This window comes from Artibeus jamaicensis, unplaced genomic scaffold (genome assembly GCF_021234435.1).
Source record: "Artibeus jamaicensis isolate MK-2021 breed Jamaican fruit bat unplaced genomic scaffold, CSHL_Jam_final contig_464, whole genome shotgun sequence".
NCBI classification, from domain to species: Eukaryota; Metazoa; Chordata; class Mammalia; order Chiroptera; family Phyllostomidae; genus Artibeus; species Artibeus jamaicensis.
In genome coordinates, this window is record NW_026521842.1 from 6,845,632 (window position 1) to 6,869,180 (window position 23,549).

The 23,549-nt window shown below is 39.6% G+C and overlaps 1 protein-coding gene across 1 annotated transcript in view; it reads right to left on the minus strand.

The window, feature by feature from the left end:
* Positions 1-23,549, minus strand: part of CDH13 (cadherin 13) — a 1,059,406-nt gene that overhangs the window by 827,642 nt on the left and 208,215 nt on the right. Inside the window, exon 2 of the mRNA XM_037142446.2 lies at positions 12,409-12,520. Within this exon, the coding sequence (XP_036998341.2) occupies positions 12,409-12,520 (112 nt within the window). The remainder of the gene's footprint in view (positions 1-12,408; positions 12,521-23,549) is intronic.

Sequence of the window (23,549 nt, forward strand, 5' to 3'; positions counted from 1 at the left end):
CATCTGCGTCTTCATTCCTGATTTCCTAGGCTGCCTCACTCTGTTATTTCACATCTCCCAATCTTCCAAGTATAATTTAGGACCCAAGTCAAATGTGAGGACCTCTAGCATTTGTATATGTGTTCTTTCTATTCTGCAGTTATTTTATTATATCACTTTACATTTATGAAATGAGCAGTTAGTATAATTCATTTATGAGAGTCCTGATAAATATTAATTGACTGATTACTGGATTGTTACAAATATGTTGGTGAGAGGAAAGGGCAAACATGTAAAAATATATTTCTATAGGACTCTATTTAAATATAGGAAAAACTCTCATTAATGTAAATAGGACTCCACATTCTGACCCAAACTATAATCACCTTCATAATGATAGAGTGAATTAAGTGACATTAAAGTGGCTTTTCTTGGCATATCACAACAGCTTAAAGCTATACCAATTGAAACTTCAACCTTATTCAGGGCTTTCCAGACTGTATAAGTAATTTCATTAATCAGTTAAATAATCTCACTAATCAGTACATCGATCTCCCAACCTGGAGTAAATACAAGTTAGTAGTGTGATGCATAACCAGAAAAGGGGAAGGAAATTATCAGGTTTTTTAAATCACTAAAACAGAAAACAAAAACAAAAGAACTTAGAAGGTTCTTAAAGGTAAAGAATAGAGACAGAGAAAAGCCCAAATCAACTTGAACTTGGGAAACAGGCATTTCCCCACCTGCCAGATTGGAAAGTTCATTCATTTATTACCATCCAAATGAAATCTTTTCAGCAGGGTCAAAAGGGCCTTTTTTTGACATTTTATTCACTGGCAATGTATTTCCTGTGTTGGGATGCAAAACACCTCTCACGTTGCTTTTTCATTAATTGCCTTCATTTTTCAACTTCCCGGTTTGATTTATAGTCAATTAAAAACACCCTCAAAAGCCCTGACTCATGTATGTTAAGTACAAATATGATTAATTCAATGCAATGCACTCCATGGATGACCCACCACCAACCAAGGTCATTGTCAAGGTGGGATGGCCCAGCAACACCTTGATTAAATGAACTCATGGGGAGGGTGGAAAGCCAGGAACACAGGGTCATTAACAGCCTGGCACTGGATCCATTCAAACAAGAAAAAAGCAGCGATTTTTCTACAATTTTATATATTACAAAGGAAGAATAAACTTGGCTATGGACAGAAAAAAATAAAATGCTGTAGGGAGGTATCTCTTTATCTTATCCAGGTTGATAAACATGGATGGAAAAATTAAGTGACAGGGATGCTGGGAAGATGGCGACAGAGTAGGAGGAGCGGATTCTAGCTCCCATACTTGTGGGTGAAAATCCTGGCTAATCTATAGAAAAACAGCACAATAAACCATCGGTTACCCAGCATTTATGAAATTAAAAAACCAGAGACTGTGACTGATGCTGAAACACCAGACAGTGGGAGAGTAAACTATGGGAGCCAGGACACACGCGGCCCCTGTGCTGCTGCCATAGCGAAGGAACTGGGTGCCGGGGAGTCAGGTACAGAGCCAGGACACTAGAGGCCCCTGTGCCACTGCCATAGCAATGGGCCTGTGAGCTGGGAAGCCAGCTACGGGAGCGGAGCCCCTGTGGCGGGTCCAGGCCACCAGAGGAGTCGGCTACGGGAGCCGGGACCCTCAGCAGTGGTAGGCAACCAGCTCGGGGACCAGCTCAAGGACCAGCACGAGAGTAGGTGGAGACAGAGAACATCAAGATACCTGAAGGAGTCTGCACCACTGAAATCCACAGGTATTACACCACAGAAGTTCACACCATAAACCCAGGAAGTAAGAATAGATCAATTTTAGAAGCTGAGACTGACAAGAAGAGTCTCAAACAATAGGAAGACAAAGAAATAATCCGCAAAAGAAAGAAAAAACAGAAACTTCAGAAACAATGTTAGATGAAATAGAGGCTAATCAACAATCAGATATTGAATTCAAAGCACTGGTTATTACGAAGTTCAAAGAGCTCACAATGAACTACCAGAAACTACAGGGGAACTATAATGATCTCTCTGCAAACTACATCAATATGAAAAAGGAAATAGAAAATATCAGCAAGGGCCAAGAGGAAATGAAGAATGCAATTTCTCAATTAAAAAACACAGTAGAAAGCATTAAAAATAGGGTAGATGAGACAGAGGATAGGATAAGTGAGTTGGAGGACAAAGTAGAAAGCATCTCACAGAAAGAATAAGAAAATGAAAAGAGACTCTGAAAGAATGAAGAGGGATTAAGAGAAATTCAAGACAATATGAAACATAATAATATCCAAATAATAGGAATACCAGAAGGAGAAGAAGAAGAACAAGGGATAGAAAATGTATATGAAAGAGTAATGAGAGAAAATTTCCCTAATTTGATGAGAGAAAAAGTCACACAAATCCAGGAATCACAGAGAGTCCCAATCAAGAGGAACCCAAGGAGGCCCACTTCAAGACACATTATCATTAAGATGGCAAAATTCCAAGAAAAAGAGAGAATCTTAAAGGCAGCAAGGGAGAAAAAAGAACTAACATACAAGGGAGCCCCAATAAGGTTAGCTACTGACTTCTCAATGGAAACACTCCAAGCAAGAAGAGAATGGCAAGAAATATTCCAAGTAATGAGAACCAGAGGCCTACAACCAAGGCTACTTACCCAGCAAGGCTCTCAATCAAGACAGAAGGCCAAATAAAGAGCTTCCAAGACAAAATAAGTCTAAAAGAATACGCCTCTACCAAACCAGCTCTACAAGAAATACTAAAAGGACTGCTTTAAGGAAAGGAAGGAAAAGAGGGAGACAGAGAGGAACACAGGTACAAAAATGGCAATGAATAAGTACCTATCAATAATAACCTTAAACATAAATGGATTAAATGCTCCAATCAAAAAACGTAGAATAGCTGAATGGATAAGAAAGCTCCACCCACACACATGCTGCCTACAAGAGACCCACCTCAGGGCAAAAGACCATCACACACTAAAAGTAAAAGGCTGAAAACAAGTTTTCCAAGAAAACGGGCAAGAAAAGAAAGCTGGGGTAGCAATTCTCATATCAGACAAAATAGACTTCAAAAAAAGGGCCATAAAGAGAGACCCAGAAAGTCACCTCATTATACTCAAAGGAAGAATCCACCAAGAAGACATTAACATCATAAATATATATGCACCAAACATAGGGGAGGAACCCAAATATATCAAGAAAATGTTAGAGGACTTCAAGAAAGATATTGACAGCAACACAATTATAGTAGGGGATTTTAACACCCCACTATAAAAAATGGACAGACCTTCCAAACAAAATATCAACAAAGATATTGCAGCATTAAACAACACCCTAGATGAAATGGACTTAACTGATATATATAGAGCCCTTCATCCCAAAGAAGCTAAATACACATTCTTTTCTAATGCACATGGAATATTTTCAAAAATAGACCACATGATAGGACACAAAACAAGTCTCAAAAAATTCAAGAAAATTGAAATCATACCAAGCATTTTCTCTGACCACAAGGGACTGAAATTGGAAACCAACCCCAAAGGAAAAAACCCAAAGCATCCAAAATCATGGAGGCTGAATGGTATGCTATTAAACAGCAAATGGGTCAAAAATGAAATTAGGAAAGAAATCAAAACGTTTCTAGAAACAAATGAAAATGATCTCACAACAACCCAAAACTTATGGGACACAGTGAAGGCAGTCCTGAGAGGAACGTTTATAGCAATACAGGCCTACCTAAAGAAGATAGAAACATTTCAAACAAACAACCTAACCATACGCTTACAAGAACTCGGAAAACAACAACAAAGACAGCCCAGAGCAAGCAGAAGGAAGGAAATAACCAAGATTAGAGCAGAATTAAATGACATAGAGACTAAAAGCACAATTCTAAGGATCAATGAATCCAGGAGTTGGTTCTTTGAGAAGATAAACAAAAATAGACAAGCCCTTAAGTAGGCTCATCAAGAAAAGAAGAGAGAGGACACAAATAAACACAATCAGAAATGAAAGAGGAGAGATTACAACTGATACCACAGAAATAGAAGGGATTGTAAGAAATTACTATGAAGAACTGTATGCCAAGAAATTTGAAAACCTAGGGGAAATGGTAACATTTCTAGAAAAATACAATCTTCCAAAACTCAATGAAAAAGAGGCAGAAAATCTAAACACACCAATAACAGCAAAAGAAATTAGAGCAGTAATCAAAAAACTCCCAACACACAAAAGCCCTGGACCAGATGGTTTCACAGGAGAATTCTACAAAGCATTTAAGGAAGAGCTAACCCCTATTCTTCACAGACTATTCCAAAAAATCCAAAATGATGGAAAACTCCCAAACTCTTTTTATGAAGCCAGCATCATCCTAATCCCAAAACCAGACAGAGATACAACAAAGAAATAAAACTTCAGGCCAATATTGCTGATGAACACAGTCGCCAAAATCCTCAACAAAATATTGGCAAATCACATCCAACAATACATTAAAAAGAGCATACACCACAACCAAGTGGGATTCATCCCAGGGATGCAAGGATGGTTCAATATTCACAAATCAGTAAATGTAATACATCACATAAAAGCAAAGACAAAAACCACATGATCATATCAATAGATGCGGAAAAAGCTTTTGATTAGGTACAACACCCACTTATGATAAAAACACTTAGCAAAGTGGGAATAGAGGGAGCATTCCTCAATATAATAAAGGCCATATATGAGAGACCTACAGCCAACATCATACTCAATGGGCAAAAACTAAAATCTTTTCCACCTAGATCAGGAACAAGACAAGGATGTCCACTTTCACCACTTCTCCTCAATATAGTTTTGGAAGTTTTAGCCACAGCGATCAGGCAAGAAAAGGAAATAAAAGGCATCCAAATAGGAAAGGAGGAAACAAACTGTCACTGTTTGCAGATGACATGATAGTGTACATGGAAAATCCTATAGACTCTACCAAAAACTGCTCAAACTAATTAATGAATTTGGCAAAACAGCAGGTTACAAAGTTAATATCTGGAAATCAAAGGCATTTTTGTATACCAACAATGAATCAGCAGAAGCAGAAATCAAGGAACAAATCCCATTCGATACAGCAAAAACAAAAATAAAATATCTGGGAATAAACCTAACTAAGGAGGTAAAAGACCTGTATGCAGAAAACTACACAGCCCTGAAGAAAGAAATCAAGGAAGACACAAATGGAAACATATACCTTGTTCATGGATAGGAAGGATTAACATCATCAAAATGTCCATACTACCCAAAGCAATTTACAGATTCAATTCAATACCTATTAAAGTACCAATGGCATATTTCACAGACATAGGACAAACACTTCAAAAATTTATATGGAACCATAAACAACCCAGAATAGCATCTGCTATTTTGAGCAAGAAGAACAAAGTAGGAGGGATCACAATACCTGATATCAAATTGTATTATAATGCCACTTTAATCAAAACAGCATGGTACTGGCATAAAAACAGGCACATAGACCAATGGAACAGAACGAAGAGCCCAGAAATAAACCCAACTCTCTACAGTCAATTAATATTCAACAAAGGGGGTAATAACATAAAATGGAGTAAAGATAGCCTCTTCAACAAATGGTGTTGGGAGAACTGGACAGCTATGTGCAAAAAAATGAAACTTGAGCACCAACTTACACCATATGCCAAAATAAATTCAAGGTGGATAAAAGACTTACATATAAGCCTTGAAACCATTAAAGTCCTAGAGGAGAACATCATCAGGAAAATCTCAGATATTTCACACAGCAACATTTTTACTGATATGTCCCCCAGAGCAAGGAATATAAAGGAAAGAATAAACAAATGGGATCTCATCAAAATAAAAAGTTTTTGTGTGGCTAAAGAAAACAGTATTAAATTAAAAAGAGAACCAACTGTATGGGAAAACATATTTGCCAATGATACCTCAGACAAAGGTTTAATCTCCAAAATATACAAAGAACTTACACGACTCCACTCTAAGAAGACAACCAACCCAATTAAAAAATGGGGAAAGGACTTGAACAGACACTTCTCCAAGGAGGACATATAGAACATCCAGAGACACATAAAGAGATGCTCAATATCGTTAGCTATCAGAGAGATGCAAATTAAAACCACAATGAGATACCACTCTACACCAGTCAGGATGCCTATCATAAACAAAGCAACCAACAACAAATGTTGGAGAGGCTGTAGGGAAAAGGGGTCCTTAGTTCACTGTTGGTGGGATTGCAGACTGGTACAACCATTATGGAAAACAGTATGGAATTTTCTCAGAAAAATAAAAATGGACCTGCCTTTTGATCCAGCAATTCCACTGCTAGGATTATATCCTAAGAACCCCAAAACATCAATTTCAAAGCACCTATGCACCACAATGTTCATAGTAGCACAATTCACAATAGCCAAGAGATGGAAGAAACCTAGGTGCCCGTCAGTAAATGAATGGATCAAAAAAATTTGGTACATATACACAATGGAATTCTATGCTGCAGAGAGAAAGAAGAAACTACTACCCTTTGCAACAACATGGATGGAACTGGAAAGCATTATGCTGAGTGAAATAAGCCAGGCAGTGAAAGACAAATACCATATGATCTCACCTTTAACAGGAAGCTAAACAACAAAACAGAGAAGCAAGCAAAATAAAAACAAAGACGCTGAAATAGAGAACAGGGGGACAGGGAGCAGAGGGGAGAGGGGAAGGAATTTAAGGGGAAAAATGGGAGGGATTTAGAGAAACAAGTATAAAGGACACATGGACAAAAACTAAGGGGGGTGGAAATGGGAGGGAGTTGGGGTGCATGGGGCGGGGTGGGCTGAGATGGGAGAAATAAACGGAAAACTGTACTTGAAAAATAACTAAATAAAAATTTTTAAAAAGAAAAATTAAGTGACAAACTTCCTTAATATGTTACCAGCAACAAAACAAAAACTACAAGACACTAAACTAGAACTCTGATAAAAGCCAGGGCACTGAAATCCTGGGTTCATATTTTAATGGCACCAATTATGAGCAATGTGACTTTGAGTAAACTGCTTCAGCTAGTCCAGCTTTAGTATCCTCACCTGTAAAATGGGCAGATGAGAGTGTTTTTCCCCTGATAACTGTGATGGGGTTCAAGGGGCCCTTCATACTTAGAGAATGCACGGAAAAATGTTGGCTGTGAAGGCCACTGATGCTGCGATGGTCAGCACTAAGGAGTGCCTTTTAAATCCCAACATTTGTTCCCAATGTATGTGCACTTGTTATATTTTCTAAAAATGATCTCTTTTTGCTAATCAGTGCAGGAATACAGTCCATCATGAGCAATTCTCTTAAGAGTTACCCCTGTTTCTTCAGAAAAATGAACATGTTGAAACTTCAGGAGAATTACTGGGAAAGTCAAGAGCAAAAAACCTAATGGCCACCTAATGCCTGGGATTAGCAATTTCACACCAAAATGAGGTATACATGGACATTTTGGTGCACTTTTTTTAAAGCAAAATGTACTGAAATGAAAGGAACACCTTCTCTTCTGTAATTAGTCCTTATTCTTGTTTTGTTTGGTTTTTGGTGCCAAATGACCTTTTAAAAAAATGCTGGCCAAAGTAAATAGAGGTATTCATCTTATTTTATTTGCTTGCTTTCTTCTTTTTTTCATATCCACATGTAAGATAATGTTTAAAAATATAGTCTTATCAATCCAATATTAAATAAAGAAAAATCTATTGGTCCAAGAAATTCAAATCCTAGAATCACTCCTTTAGATGTTTCTTCATCTCTTCAGAATTTTAATGGCCACAATTTATCTTCTAAATAGCTATGTCTTGGTGGTCACTATAAGGAAATTGAACCTATCTCAGGTCTATGAATAAAAACGACAATAATTATAACTGAGAACCATTGGAAGGTGAGGTCCCTTCCTTGGGTGTTTCAAAGGGGCAGCAGGGAGGAAGCTTCCAGGCTCACAAAAGAATATGCCCTGATTAAAAAGGCAGGAGGTAGTCACAGGTGTATGACCTTGCTCTCCTGCTTAAACTTTGTTCTGTCTCCCATGTAGGCCCAAGTTTCTCTGAGATGGCTGCCTCCCTTCATGGTCCATTTCTGTCTCTTTGGGAGTCTTTTTGAGACTTGCGTCACACTGCTTTGTTAGTATCTGGGCAAAGATCATGAGCACCCACCAAAAACAAGCATTCCTCTACATTTTCCAGCCTCACTTGCAGCTAGGTTAGCTCTATGACTAGGTATGGCCAACAGAGTGAGGAAGAAATGATACATGTGCCTTGTGAGCTAAGGTAGTTAAGCACCTAGAGTGCCTTCCCCACATTCTTTATTGTCCTCTTGGGCAACAGCTTGGTGATAGAGGAGTGACTGGAAAGCACAAAATGGCAGGACCAAGTTGGAGGTACCCTGGGCCCTCAAGTTCCCTCATGGAGAGCAGCCACTTGGAGAAGAGCAGCCTATCGCCATCCACATGACCTTAAAGAAAAACAAACCTCTATCCTGTTAGGTCACTGGAGTTGTTTGATACCAAGCCTGTTCTGACTAATGTGGGTTCTTCATTAAGTGTAAATAGGTGTAAGTTTGCATTTTTTAGATGAACTCAGATGTGTTCTGAGTTCTGTTCTGTTCTGTGTATGTGTGGCCTAAGAGGAGTGATCCGTGAAGATGAATGAAGGAAGAAAAGTGCTGAATGGATAGTGGCTAGGTGCCACTGGAGTGTCCCTTGTGGACACTGATGGTTGGAGATGTCTCCCTCTAATAGATGTTAGAAAATCATGTGTATGATTTCCCCCAGCAAACTCGATGATTCCAGGTCCCTCCAAAAATGCCAGAAGTTGTGTCTGAGCTGACAGGTGCAGAGCAGACGTGCTATTCTGTAATTCTGCATTACACAAAAAGTCAGGGGCTTATCACCTATTTCTTTTTCCATATTAGCTGGGTGGCTTCTCAGTTTTCCAGACCAGCTATTCCTCTGGAGCCCAGCTGGGAGGCTATAAGCAGGGCTGTGATCCAAATTTCATGGTGCCAATACTATAGCTACCAGAACCACATGATTTCCATGTTGCAGGAGAAGCAACCACACCAGCAAATATAAGACAGTTCAGGATGTCGGAGGTCGCCGTGGACTCCTGCCATGAACTCCTCAGGGATTCCTCCATAAGAATAAAGACCTTGAATAGATTATCTCCTTTCTGAGTTTCTACTTTCTAAGCTGTCTTCCCCTTTCTTCTTGTACTTCTCATCAAGAATGGTAATAACCACACATCTTCCCAGCTCACCTTTCAAGACTGAGATAAAGCCAAGAAAGTTTTGTCCAAGTTATCATGAGTTGGGGGCTTTGCATCACACAGTGAGAGACAGGATGAAAGTGCTCCCCTGGTTACATTAGAAGAAATAGTGGAACACCATGTTTTGATCCTAGAAGCTTGTTGAAAAATGGCTTTTTAAAGACGAAAGCAAGTATAGTTAGTGGAAAGGAGAGTAGAATAAAGAGTTATTGGGATGTGAAGAAAATAAAAGGCTTTGGAACAACTGAGGGAAAGATGTATTGAAGTGAACAGTGAATAAAATATTAGAGAAATAAAAGAAGTGGAGGTGACCATTAGTAACAGTTAAGGTAGAAAAAGATAAGTCATTGAGAATTGAGAAGAAAGATGAAAAAAGATGAAAGGGAATATTACTGCCAGAACAAAGAGAGCAGGAAGCTGTGGACAGAATAAACATTCCCTGTAACTTGCTAAAAGCTGAACACAGTTTGGTTAAATTTGAGTCTGGGGTATCAGCAGATAGACTAGGTCTGTCAGGCAAGGAAACAACACTGTCGGACAACTTTATAGAATAGTGAAACTGTGGACATCAATTGGCTGATCATGCTGTGTTTATACCTTCTACAAGATAAATATTCCAAATGACTGGAAACCAAAGCTCTTAAACATTGCAAAGATAAAGGGAAAATGCAGATGAGAAAAGCCTCCAAAAATGTTACTACCCTGGTTTCTTTTAACATCTGTTATTCCCCAGAACGTCAGCTTATACACCACTAAAGTATCCCTGGATCTTAGCAGTCAACTTCATGTATCTAAATATTTCAACACTGTCTGGTTTTGTTTGATCCCTTTTTGTTTTCACCCAGATGCTAGCCTTCTGTCGGAATGAGAGCACTCACCACTCATTGGTTTCTTAGTTAATCACGTTTTTCAGAGACAGAGGGGTCTTGTATTGAACAATAAAGAAACGGATGAAAGAAACTGAGAATAAAAGAGGAAAGAGGGAGGGAGAAAGAGGGTAAAAGGAAAGGGAGAGAGAGAAACATAAAATGTTTGTTCCTTAAGAAAAATATATTGGGCTTTTTATTTTTCCTTTCAAGTGGAGTATTGTAATACATTGCTACTACTTCTGGAAATTCAGATTTTCCAAACAATATTCAGGAGGCATTCTCCAATCTATAAAAACTTTCTGCTTCATTTAGGCACAATCAACCTTATTCATAGGGTCTACACTCATAATGACCTATGTCCTGCTTTGAGATGAACATTCTGTACTATATCTGCTCTCTGTATATTTCTCACCCTAGTAATACACATGGACCCTACAGTTTCACAGAGGGGTAGGCAGATTTTACTGATCTAACAATTCACATACAAATTCATATGTAAAATTTTAACTATCCTCAGTTCCCATATCCCTGACTTTTCATGAATGTGTTATCATTGATAATCAACCCAGTTCCATTTACCACTTAATAGCTTACACAGAACCAATCATAACCCTCTTAATTACTTAGGGGATTGAAAGAGCATACACACATACCAAATTGTGATATTGGAATGTACAGTATGGTCTAGTTTAAATTAAAAAGATCCCCCAAAGTATGATTGTTTCCAGTTTTTCAGCAGTGAATTAGAAGCTGTTTGGTGTAGTGAAGATTACAGAAGCAATCACATTTATGGGCCTGCTTTGCATACCAACACTATTAATTTTCATACTCAGGGTGGCTTCACATTTCAACACATGTTAATATATCAATAGATTTGGGATAATCACTGGGGGGGAGAAGAGAGTGTGTATATATGTGTGTGTGAGAGAGAGACAGAGAGAGAGAGGAAAATAGTAGATAAGACAGATGAGAAGAGAACCAGGAAAATGGTTCTTGCAAACCAAGTTCTGTTTGATACATATTGATTCTGATTAATAGCAGAATCAAAAGACAAATGAGGGTTCCTGATGGCCTGACCCAGAAGTCCCACACGGGGATCAAATTAATATGAAATCACATATTGGAATTCACTTATTGTGCCAGTCCTGCACCTTGTCATTACAGACTCTAATTATTGAAATGATTTCATTGGCGGAATTGCATCAAGATGTGCCTGGGCTTCACCTTGGACAGCTCCCCTGATGCTCAACATTGCATCTTCATTACTGTGTTCCTTTCAACTCTTTAAATGCATTCCAGCCTCACAGGACAATCCAACCAAGCAGGCTTTTTTAACTTTCTTAAAACATGCCAGCCACATCATTCAGGAATGAATAAATGTGGCTAGCCTGAAAGGCAAACCTGAGATTATGGGGGCAAATGTACAAGTATCTTCCCTGAAGGAACCTCAGACAGAGTATCTGAATAGATGTTTTCACATCCTTCATTCCCAAATGCTAAAGAATAGTGCTCAAGAGCCTTCAGTTAAATCGTTATTTGTCTAATATCAGTGTTAAATTCCACTGTGCTAACACTATATTTGTTATGCATTTAGCAATGTATCCCATGCCCTCAAAGATTAAACAATATATTATTAGCATTAAAAAACAGGAAGGTATTATTACCACAGGCCTGAGTATATTTTAAAGAAATTAACTGGAATTTGGGAGGATTTGAGTTTAATCCACAGAACAGACAGTAGAGGTTTTGAATCTTTCTGAGAATCATCTCACAGCCTTAAGAATGAGTTTTGAATTTCTATGCCTAAAATTTCCTGGAAGCCATTATCCTGCTCTTATCTTTATTTTGATCTAATGCCGTGGATGGCAAACGACAGGTTGGATAACAGTCCACAGGAAGGCAATGGTTTTACTCTGAGGGATCTGCCCCGGTGAGATGGATTTTATTTCCTTTGCACAGAATAGTACTCACATTGGAAAGTGGTCGTCCCCTTTTCTGGGAGCAGTTGAGAAATACTCATCAATGATAAAATACTAAAAAGAGACACACATCACTCTATTCACCTCTAAGCTGTCGAAGTTCTAATGCAAGACATTCCACTCTGGGTCAAGCAGAATAAGAATAATGAGCAGAAAATCATTTAAGGAACACCACATTCTGAAGCACATTAACAGACATTGGTAAATTTAAATATGACATTAGGCAAAAAAAAAAAAAAACAAGTGGCATCACTTACAGTTTAGAATCGCCTGGTCCTGGATGAATTCAACTGGCTGATCAATATGGAACAGTTTCTGCTGAAATCCAGGAGTGCAGTCCAAATCTTCTGCAGATGTTAGCAGCAGAACCTGAGAAAACCGAAGCCATCAATATTTTAACATCAGCTCATGTGTTTGCCCTACTAACTTGTACCAAATCTGTGACTTTTAGAAATGAGCTGAGGATTTAATTTAATTTCCCAAATGAAGAGGTAAGTTGATACTTCTCCAGTGGTTGCCAACAACTTTGTTTTGGCAACGAGATTTGGAAAACGTGCAAATGGGAACAGCTGTGGCAATTTCCATTCAGTTGCAGTTAAAGAAATAACTTCGTCAAATTTTTACACCTGCTAAGAATCTCACTGCAGTTTCCATGTGTGAAATTTCATTACAGAATCTGTCAATTTCATAGGAAGCCTGAGCTAAAACCAACTTCACTTTCATAGATGTGAAGGACCATTGTCATCTATGAAGAGGAGAAAAATGAAACTATTTCATTGGAAGTTACTTCTAAAAGGAATCTAGGGCCAACTAGAACTTCACAGTCCAATATGGTGGCCATGAGCCACATGCGGCTACAGAGCCCTTAAAATATAGCTGGGCTGAAACAGTCAGTACAAAAATACGTTGGGTATTGAAGACTGAATTCCAAAAACAAAATAAAATATCTAATTAATAACTTGGGTATAGATTATACATTGAAAGGATAATATTTTACAGGTTGGACTGTTAGTAAAATTAATCTCACCACTTTCTTTTTACTTATATAAGTTTGGATACTGGAAAATTTAAAATTTACAATTGCTTCCAAAGGCTCAGCCATGCCTTTGAAAATCCTTGAGACAATTTGTCCAGGTGCCAAAAATTTAGGATATCCTAGCCAAGATGGAGCCATAGGTAGACACACTCTGCCTCCTCACACAACCAAAAGAAGGACAACAACAAATTTAAAAACAAAAAATAACCAGAACTGCCAGAAAATTAAACTGTATGGAAGTCCAACAACCAAGGAGTTAAAGAAGAAACCTGTCATCCAGACCGGTAGGAGGGGCGGATATGGGCAACCGAGGCAGAGAGGACTCACAGCAAGGCAGTGGTTGGCGGACCAGGTGGTTCCACATTTGTGTGTGGATAAACCTAGAGGGACAACTGGGGAGCAAGACAGATCATGCCACCCAGAGTTCCAGCACAGGGAAATGAAGCCTCTGACTGAAAACACACTTGGGAGTTGGGGTAGCAGTAGTGGGAGAAACTCCCAGCCTCACAGGAGAGTTCGTTGGAGAGACCCACAGGGTCCTGGAATGCGCACAAACCCACCCACCTGGTAATCAGCACCAGAAGGGCCCAATTTGCTTGTGGGTAGTGGAAGAAGTCACTAAAAGCTGGCTGAGAGCCAAGTGAGCAGCACTTTTTCCTCTCAGAACCCTGCCCCACATATGGGGCCACAATGCAGGATGTGGGTTGCCTCACCCTGGTGAAAACCTAAGGCTTCGATTAACAGGTGCACCACTAAGAAATATGGCCCAAATGAAACTGCAGATCAAAGTGTCTGAAAAAAAATACAGCTAAGCTATGAAGAGATAGCCAACCTACCAGATGCACAGTTCAAAACACTCGTGATCAGGATGCTCACAGAATTGATTGAATGTGGTCACAAATTAGAGGAAAAATTGAAGGCTATGAAAAGTGAAATAAAGGAAAGTATACAGGGAACCAACAGTGAAGGGAAGGAAACTGGAACTCAAATCAATGGTTTGAAGCAGAAGGAAGAAATAAACATACAACCAGAACAAAATGAAAAAATAAGAATTCAGAAAAATGAGGAGAGACTTAAGAACCTCCAGGACAACTTTAAACATTCCAACATTCAAATCATAGGGGTTCCAGAAGGAGAAGAGGAAGAACGAAAAATGAAAAACTTATTTGAAAATATAATGAAGAAGAATTTCTCCAATCTGGCAAAGGAAATAGGCTTCCAGGAAGTCCAGGAAGCTTAGAGAATCTCAAAGAAGTTGGACCCAAGGAAGCACACACCTAGACACATCATAATTACATTACCCAAGGTTAAAGATGAGAGAATCTTAAAAGCAGCAAGAGAAAAGGATACAGTTACCTACAAAGGAGTTCCCTCAAGACTGTCAGCTGATTTCTCAAAAGAAACCTTGCAGGAAAGGAGGGGCTGGCAAGAAGTATTTGAAGTCATGAGATGCCAGGACCTACATCTAAGATTACTCTATCCAGCAAACCTATCATTTAGAATGGAAGGACAGATAAAGTGGTTCCCAGATAAGGTCCAGCTAAAGGAGTTCATCATTACCAAGCCCTTATTATATGATGTTAAAGGAACTTATCTAAGAAAAAGAAGATAAAAAATGTGAACAGTGAAATGACAACAAACTCACAACTATCACCAACCTAACCTAAAAAAAAAACAAAAATAAAAACAAACTAAGGAAACAACTAGAACAGGAACAGATTCACAGAAATAGAGATCACAGGGAGGGTTATCAGTAGAGAGGGGGAAAGGGGAGAATAGGGAAAAGGTACAGGAAATAAGAAGCATAAATGGTAGGTACAAAATAGACAGGGGGAGGTGAAGAAGAGTATGGGAAATGGAGAAGCTAAAGAAGTTACATGTATGACCCATGGGCATAAACTAAGGTGGGGGAATGCTGGTGGGAGGGGGTTGGGGGTGGAGAACAAAGGGGAGAAAAAATGGAACAACTATAATAGTATAATCAATAAAATATAAAAAATAAATAAATAAAATTTAGGATATGTGTTTTGGAACATAAAAGTGCATGGTGCAACTCTGGACAAGAGCTAATTTATTGTAGTAAGATAAATGGCTATAGGTTTAGTAGGCAAATATCTAAGTCCCATGAAGATAGGAATTACTTCTCTTTCTTCACCTTTTATACCTACCACATATTCTGGCACAGAGAAGATGCTCCATATACTCAAATTATGATTCTTAACATTTTCATCCCTTCCTATATGGCCCACACTGTGCTAAATTTGTTAAATGCATCATCTCCTTTCATCTCCACACTAGCCCCATGATGTATCTAGTATAAGACACATTTTTCAGAGAAGGGGCCTGACATCCCAGTGAGGCTGACTGCTTGCCCAAGATCTACACTTAGAATGGTAAGCCAGAATTTGAATCTAGGTTTAAGGGCCCACGGTCAGAGCACCTCTCATACTCCTCATGCCTTCCATGTGGACAAGACTTTACCTTATTTTGTCTGAGATATTTCTCCATAACCTGTGGGAGGCTGCTTTACCTGACAATGGTACAAGCAGTGTTTAGAAATTCACAGCCCCTGGAGCAGCCCATGCCCATAACTGATGAAAGCTGGTACACAAATACCCACCTCCTTCACTTCTCAGGTCAGATATCTAGGAGGCAAATGTTCTGTCTCCTAGTTTCCACTTGGACTTGAGCACCAGTTACCACAATGGTATCTGACTTGATAACTCACCATCCATTAGCTACCTTCTCTTCCTTGGCTCATTTCCTCATCTCCTGGTTTTTCTTTTCTTTTTCTGTTTTTTTTTTTTTCTGATACCACCCTCCAAATAGAACTGCTTGCACTCAAATCCTTGACTGGGTGCTTGTTTCTTGGGAAACTAAACTTTGATACCAGAACATAAGCTCTTAACCACATTCGTACACAGGCTGTTGATGGAAACTCATTATCATCCCTGCCAGCAAACGCAAAGGAGTACACAAAAGGTTGGAAGCTGTGGAACCATGGAACCAAGGCTTCTCTCTAAATACCAGCCCTCTGAAATGCACTGAACCTCAAGGAACAAGAGCAAGAATCAATCTCTGGAGGTTCACAGTGTGGCCAGCCTGAGAAACATCAGAGAAATCGAAATGGGAGAGTCATCACCCTGATCGACATCATGTTTTCTAAAATCAAAGGGGGGAGAATGCTATAGTCAGTGTCTGAGAAGTTGTGTTTTTAAAACTGCCTCTTGCTTAGAGAGCAGGCTCTGGCTAGATCACTTCTGAAGCAATCATAATGCTGACATCCCATCTGGCACACACAGAATGCAGATTCAGGACTCGGAATAATTTGCTGGCAATTTCGCAAGCAGAAAATCTATAACTGGCCAACATTAATTCAGTTAAACAGCAAATGGTCAAAGGTTGCCTCCAGGCACCCTGTGTCTACAATTACACGTTAACCTTCTAATCAGCTAATTCTGCCCTCAAATTCCAGACGAGTAAACCAGTCATTCTATAGGACTACTGGAGATGACATTTCTCCAGGGATCCTAAGTGTGAGAATCCAGAGCTGATTTCGTGTATAAGTGAGCAGAGTCCCCCATTGTTGTGCCTCTGAAGCTCACTCTCTGTCCTGATTCCTTGGCATGCTCTATTCAGGATTCCTCTGGACTCTTAAAGGAAAAATAAACCTTTTGCAACTGCTCAGGGTGGGTGGGAGTGGTGGGAGTGGTGGAGCCTCAGAGGCTCCAGCTTTGTTTCGCAAATTCTTGGGTCACTTCATGCTTTTATATTATTAATAATATAAAATAAAATAATATAAAGGCATGCAGCACTCTCCTGGGCAAGGTGTGATTTAGCGAGGTAAGAACTAGTCGAATGATATATTTGCTCACTTCTCTCTGTATTCATTCATTCACTTGTGCCGCAGTGCTTATTAAACTCCTGGGATTCAGTGAGCACCTCGCCAGGTGTTGTCCTGGAGCTTATAGAGAAGCTCAAGTCACTTTACTTTGTTCAAATCTTGGCTCTGACCTTTGCTGACTAGATTTGGCATTTTTCATGGACACTCTTTGTCTCAGTTTTCAAACCTAAAAAAATATGGACAGTAAGATGTACATTGGGAGGGGCTGGGAGAGTCAATGGGAGGGTGCCGATAAAGCAATTAGAACAGTGCTCACAGAATACAAGCAATCAGTAAGTGTTAACTGCCAGTGAGAACTAGAAAAGGTGAGAGGCATTAACAAATCACAATTTAATTTATTGATTAAAATTACATTTTAACTTGAAGGAAAATTATAGGTCTTTTCGGGAACATGTAAAGCTGGCAGATCAGGAAATGTAAACCCACAGAAAGGATATTTCTGCTTCCATCTCAAAGATGGGTCAGAATTGGCTGAGTAAACAAAGAGGAATAGAAACCTGTCTTATTAACCAACACACTCTCTGCTTTCATAGGAATTCCTTTGTGTCTCCGTGGGTGTCATGGAACACATTTCTGAATTGACAAAACTGCATTTAAAAAAGAATCCAGACTAATTTGGAGTTCCCAAAATATGAACATCTGACGACTTAGCAGAGGCAGAATATTCTAGCTATAGCTCTTGCCCCTTGACTTTTTTAAGCAGATTTCAAATAGCATCTGTGTGTGAATTTGTCATGCATGCCCACTCTTCAAGTTCAAAGGCAGTGAGTTTGGTGGTGGGACATGAAGAAGCATCCTTTGCTTGAGAATGAGCACTTGGACATTACTCCAAAACTAGACAAGCACATCCTCCAGCATCATCAGATGTTACTCTTACAAACATAATAATATCTGGACATACTTTTCCCCAAATCCTCTTTAACATTTCCAGAATATATGTTGCAAGCGACATTCCAAATTTGTCTTTAATGCCACACAATAGTGATTATTCTATTTGGTTCTTTTGTTCATTTATGCCTTTGCTTGCACCTCATAAACAACAGGCAACCAATACACCCGTGAAAGCTCAGCAAAGATCAAATTTTCAAATCGTGAAAGGATTTCTATTACTGGAAAATGACATCAGCTTGCTTACGAAAACAGGCTCATGTTCAGACACGCAGTAAGCACAGGACAGAGCCTCACTGGTTCTGTATGAATCCCAGTCTACCAGCTGCGACCCTGGGCAAGTACCTCTGAATCTCAGTTCTTCAGATGGAAAATGGGAAAAACAATAGTGTCCTACAGGTTATTATGAGGATTAAGTGATTTGATTATTATAAAGAGCCTCATGTAGTACCAGGCATACAGTAATTTCCCAGTCAATGTTTGCTCTTATTATTATTAGTAAAAGTAGCAGTATTTTTATATCATATTTAAACCAACATATATAATTCACTGATATTCCCCAGTATAGACATTCATAAATATCATTAAAGTGTTATTTTTGTTGCTACTATAAAACTGTTCAGTGGTAGGTTGTGCTCAGAAATATTCATTGGAAAGGGAGCGGCAGGAACCTGAATCAGGCAGGAGATCCGGAGGGAATCTGCATCTCAGGGTCAGCTGTCCAGTAAGAACTTGAGTGCCTGCTGTGTGCTGCGTTGTGCTGCTTTAGCAGAACACACATCCTTCAAGATGGCATCTCAGAACTCCGTCCACTGTATAAGAGCCACTGCCTTAAAACCATGCATGAAGAGAAATCCTTACATCATGCTTTTTATGCCTGCTTTTCTTTTTAGCTCCCATTTCTTTGCTGCATTTCAAGCTTTCTCTTTTAAACAAAAAGGTTTTTGTTTATCCTGACAGGTACTGATTCAAGAACATAGCTAACTCTGGAGTTTGCTTCCAGGAAAATGCCTTTTGTTTTGTCCCAGACTACAGGTTTCCAACTGGCAGCATATGGGATGGATGTGGCCAGCAGAGGTGGTTGGTTTAGCCAGGGCAGTCTGCCATAAAAGTTAAATTACCATGTTATGTAGTGTACACCTCTCTGAGCTGTCGTTGTCTGCGCTGCTCCCCATGTTCATGCTCCTACTCCCTGACCCAATTATACAATTGTCTGGCCCTCTAGGCATTTGAGTTTGCAACTCTGTTTCAGACTTTGGAAATACACTCTTTAAGCAAAGAACTTTTCTTGTTACGAGTCTCCAGTTACTTGTCACAAGAGTTTCCAGTTACTTGTCACAAGAGTTTCCATAGCTGTGTGCTGCATTGCAGTAATTTTGGCCACATGACTAAGCACTGGTCAACTGGAAGAGAGTGAAAGGATTTTCATAACTTCTGAGCCTGAACCTTGAAATGTCCTCCATTTTCCATCTGTACAAATGGGAAGGAAGGACTTCCAAGATGACAGGGTGGCCCAATAGAAAGAACCCAGAAGTCAGTCACTGCTTAAAGGGCCAGTACCTAGGAGAACTGCCCCACAGGGAAACTCCACGTGCTGTGTGCAGTCCCTGACGCTGGGGCTGGTTTGGTGCAGCAGCTTGCCTGGCTGGCTGTATACTCAACGGGAAGAGAAAGAGGCAGAGGGTCCTCTCGAGGCCAGGGGAAAATGTCTGAACTGAAGAAAAGCTTCACACAACTGTATTCGAACAGGCATAAATAAAAAGAAACTTCTGGCCACAATAAATTATCTCAGCAGGCTGTGGACTCCCTCAGAGCTCATCCTCTCTGAAGCCAGCTCCAAAATGGCATTTTCCAAATGAACTCGCTAGTGTCTCCTGTCCCCTTGTTGTTTTTCTTTCACTGACTCACTCACCCTTTGCTGTTAGTATGGATGGACAGTTACTTTATCCATGCTGCAAAACACCTCTGCATTACTCTTGTCAAAGTCAGTCTACTGGAGTCAGTTTGGAGGGACTTAGATTGGCAGGGAGGAAAGGTTACTATCTCTGACTTGCAGGATATAAAAATGTTACAGCCACATGTGTTTTGACTGATTCTTTATTCTGCCAGAGACTAAAACCCCAGAGTCCTGGGAGGGTTTATAAAGCTCCTTGGCCACAGGCAAAGCATGGAGAAAAGAGATGCACACGCACACAATGCACACTCATGTGTTGTGGACATACAAACACACACTCAGCAGCACATGGAGGCCCTCACTGCGTCAGTTTGTGTCATCCATCTTCTTGGCTGTTAATGTAACAGATGCTGAGAAATAATGCTGGGATTCTTGAGGAAATACAGGAGGACAACACTTCCAGTTTTGTCCATCCTGATGTAGCCTTCATATACAACCTGAGATCAACATTCTAGACCTTATTTCTAATTGAATGCTACTCAGTATCTTTTCCTCAGATTATTAAAAGGTAAGATGCATATAATGGTCTCCCAAATATGTCCTAATTCCAGAACCTGTGAATATGTTAGATTACATGGAATGGGGGAATTAGGGTTGAAATCAGCTGACCTGATTATCCTGACTTATTTAGATGTAATTACAGGGATCCTTGAAAATGAAAAAAAGATTGGAAGAGTTAGGGAAGGAGATGTTACAGTGAAAGCCAGGTCTCAGTGACCTGGTGTGAGAGAGACTCAACCTGCCATTGCTGGTTTTGAAAATGTAGGAAGGAGCCGCCAGCCAAGGGAAGCAAGAGAACTCCAGAAGCAGGGGGCAGGGAGGAGATTTTCCCTTCCACCTCCAGAAGGATTACAGCCCTACTAACTCCTTGATTTTACCCTATTGAGACTCATTTTGGACTCCTGACCCTCAAAACTGTATGATAATCCACGTGCTTTGTTCTAAGTTGCTGAGCATGGCAATTTGTTACAGATGCCACAGGAAACTCATATGGTTCACCACAATGTTGGCTCCACGGTAGATATTCAGAAAATATTGATTCCTTTCCTTGGTTTTTCAGATGATAACTATAATTTAGGGTGAGGAACAGAGGTGGAAAAGAGGAAGGAGCAGTAGAGGGCAATTAAAGGAGAAAGAAAAAGCAGAAAGAGAAGGACAGGGCCATGACTTCGGAACCCCTTACATGAGTCCATTGCGATGTCATGATATGGAGACATCAGAGTCTATAGAAATATTGGAGTCTGAGTGCTCCATTCCTGAGCATAAACAGGCACAGTCCCTTTTCTTCTGTCTTAGGAATTGTTCCTTTCAAATGATGGGGCATTTTCATCTGCTGTTATGGCAGAGTGGTGAAGTTCATTTTTTCATTAATTCCCTTAGTCAAAATTTAAAATTTTTATTACCTTCCAGAGACTGGGCTAGATGCTTGAGATAAAAAAAAAAAAAAGAACAAAGCTCTGGGTAAACTGACTATCTAGAAGGAAATATAGACACATAGGCAAGTAACATAATATAAGACAATATAATAGTTTATATAGACTGGAAATTAGGAAGTAGTTCCAAGCAAAAGTTTTTAAGCTAGACTACCTGAATTCAAATACCAATTTTACCACTCAGTTGCTGTGTGAGCCTAAGCAAGTTTCTAAACTTCTCTGTGCCCTGGGAAAGTTACTAAACTTCTGTGTACCATACAGGCAATATTTGTATGTAACTTTCTTGGTTGTAAGGCTCAGTGAGTTAACTTTTAGGATAAGTTAACATCTTATCCTAAAAAGTTTGGGATAAGAACCGGCTCATAATAAGTGCTACATGCTGCCAAATATTATCACTTACATTAATGTAGATGAATACATATAGTGTTATGGAAATGTAGAAGAAGGAACAACACGCTCTTTGGATGAGAATAGAAAATGGGACCTTGTCGCAGATAAGGCCGAGCTGTAAAGATGACTGACATTTTTGAAGTGACAAAGTAGAAGGAATGTTCCACGCAGGGCTTTGGTAAGCGCAACACCACAGCGTGCCAGTTGAAGAAGAAACAGAGAGCAATCTGGCAGGGATAACAAGCTCTGCGTTGTTTTCAAGATTATTTGAAAATGTTTTGTCATTTCAAAATAGGATTAAATTGACCAGGCATGTCCTCCTCAAGTCTGGCTTAAAGGAGCCAAAAATAATCCACTCAATGAAATCGCAATTTTTGTCTAAATGGAATTAACTCTTTACTATTAATTTTCCAGAAGTAATAAAGTAGGCACAACTGGTAAATTTCAAAAGAAAAATGCAGCTTTGTAAAAATTTTAATTAATTCAATTAAAGAGATTTGGTTGGCTGGCCCTTAATAGAAACTAGAAACTCTACATGCCCTAGAGTTGGTGATATTTATGTCTATATATAAAATTCTAGTGATTGGATTAATGGTGCCAAATGCCAGATAGAACCTGCTTCCCTTAAGTCAAGCAAAGCAGTCCCTTTTATAGGAGGTATTCTTGGGTGAGCTTTAGCAGTCTCAGGAAGTTCAATAAAGCAAATATTAAATACCTACTGTGTGCTAGGCACTGGAAGACTTGTCTACACATAAAACCCTAAATCTATGAAGACAATGGGGAAGAGACTTACTAGACAAATTGGTATGAGGTTTCAGGACTCAGTTCAATAGAAATTGGTGCCTGAGTCTGTCACCTGAGCCAGCCTCCCAACTCAGTCACCAGTGCAGGGAACAGCTCCCTCAGATCTCAGACTTGCCTCACAGTGTCCTCAGTCTTTTCTACTTTCTGCCCTGATGCTGTTTCTATACTTAGGGACCTGGGAAATGTGAGGGCAAGCAGAGCTGGGGCAGGCAGAGGGGTTGATGCTCCAGGTATGGCCCTCAAAGCCAGGAAGTGGCAGCTGGTTCAATGCCCCTCCTGCCTTCTTCTAGATGGACTCCTCTGAGAGACAGCCTGAATGTTGCTCATAAATATACGTTTATACTTATACTGAAATTTATATATATGAAATACACATCTGTAATATTACTCAGCCATGAGAAGGAAAGAAATCCTGCCATTTGCAAAAACACGGATGGACCTTGAGGGTATTACATTAAGTAAAATAAGTCAGAGTAAAAATGTGTTGCCAACAGTGGGGGAAATAGGGAGAGGTCGGTAAAGGGTAGACAGGTCAGCTATGGTGAGTAAGGTCTGAGGCTCTGACGTGGAGCATGGGGACAGTGGCTGATAACACGGACTTGGGTGGTTGAGGTTTGCTGGAGTCTGTGACTCATACATTCTCACCAAAAACATAAAAATAAAGGACAGGATCAATATGTGAGGTAATGCATATGTTAATGACCTCAATAGCTAAGTAAGGGGGATCCTTTCACAATGTATATGTGTCTGTCACCATTATGTGCACTTTTAACATTTTACAACTTTGCTCATCAATTATATCTCAATAGAACTTAAATAAACCAACAAACCAACAAAACCCCCAAATGTCCAAGAGGGTTTTGTTCCATAATCACCTACATTCCTAGCAATGCTTATCGGCAAAATCAGGAAAATCTAAATGAAGACCCCACTGAGGGTCAATAGTTACAGATGCGGTCCTAATGTTGTGTCAGTTTAGACTACGACAT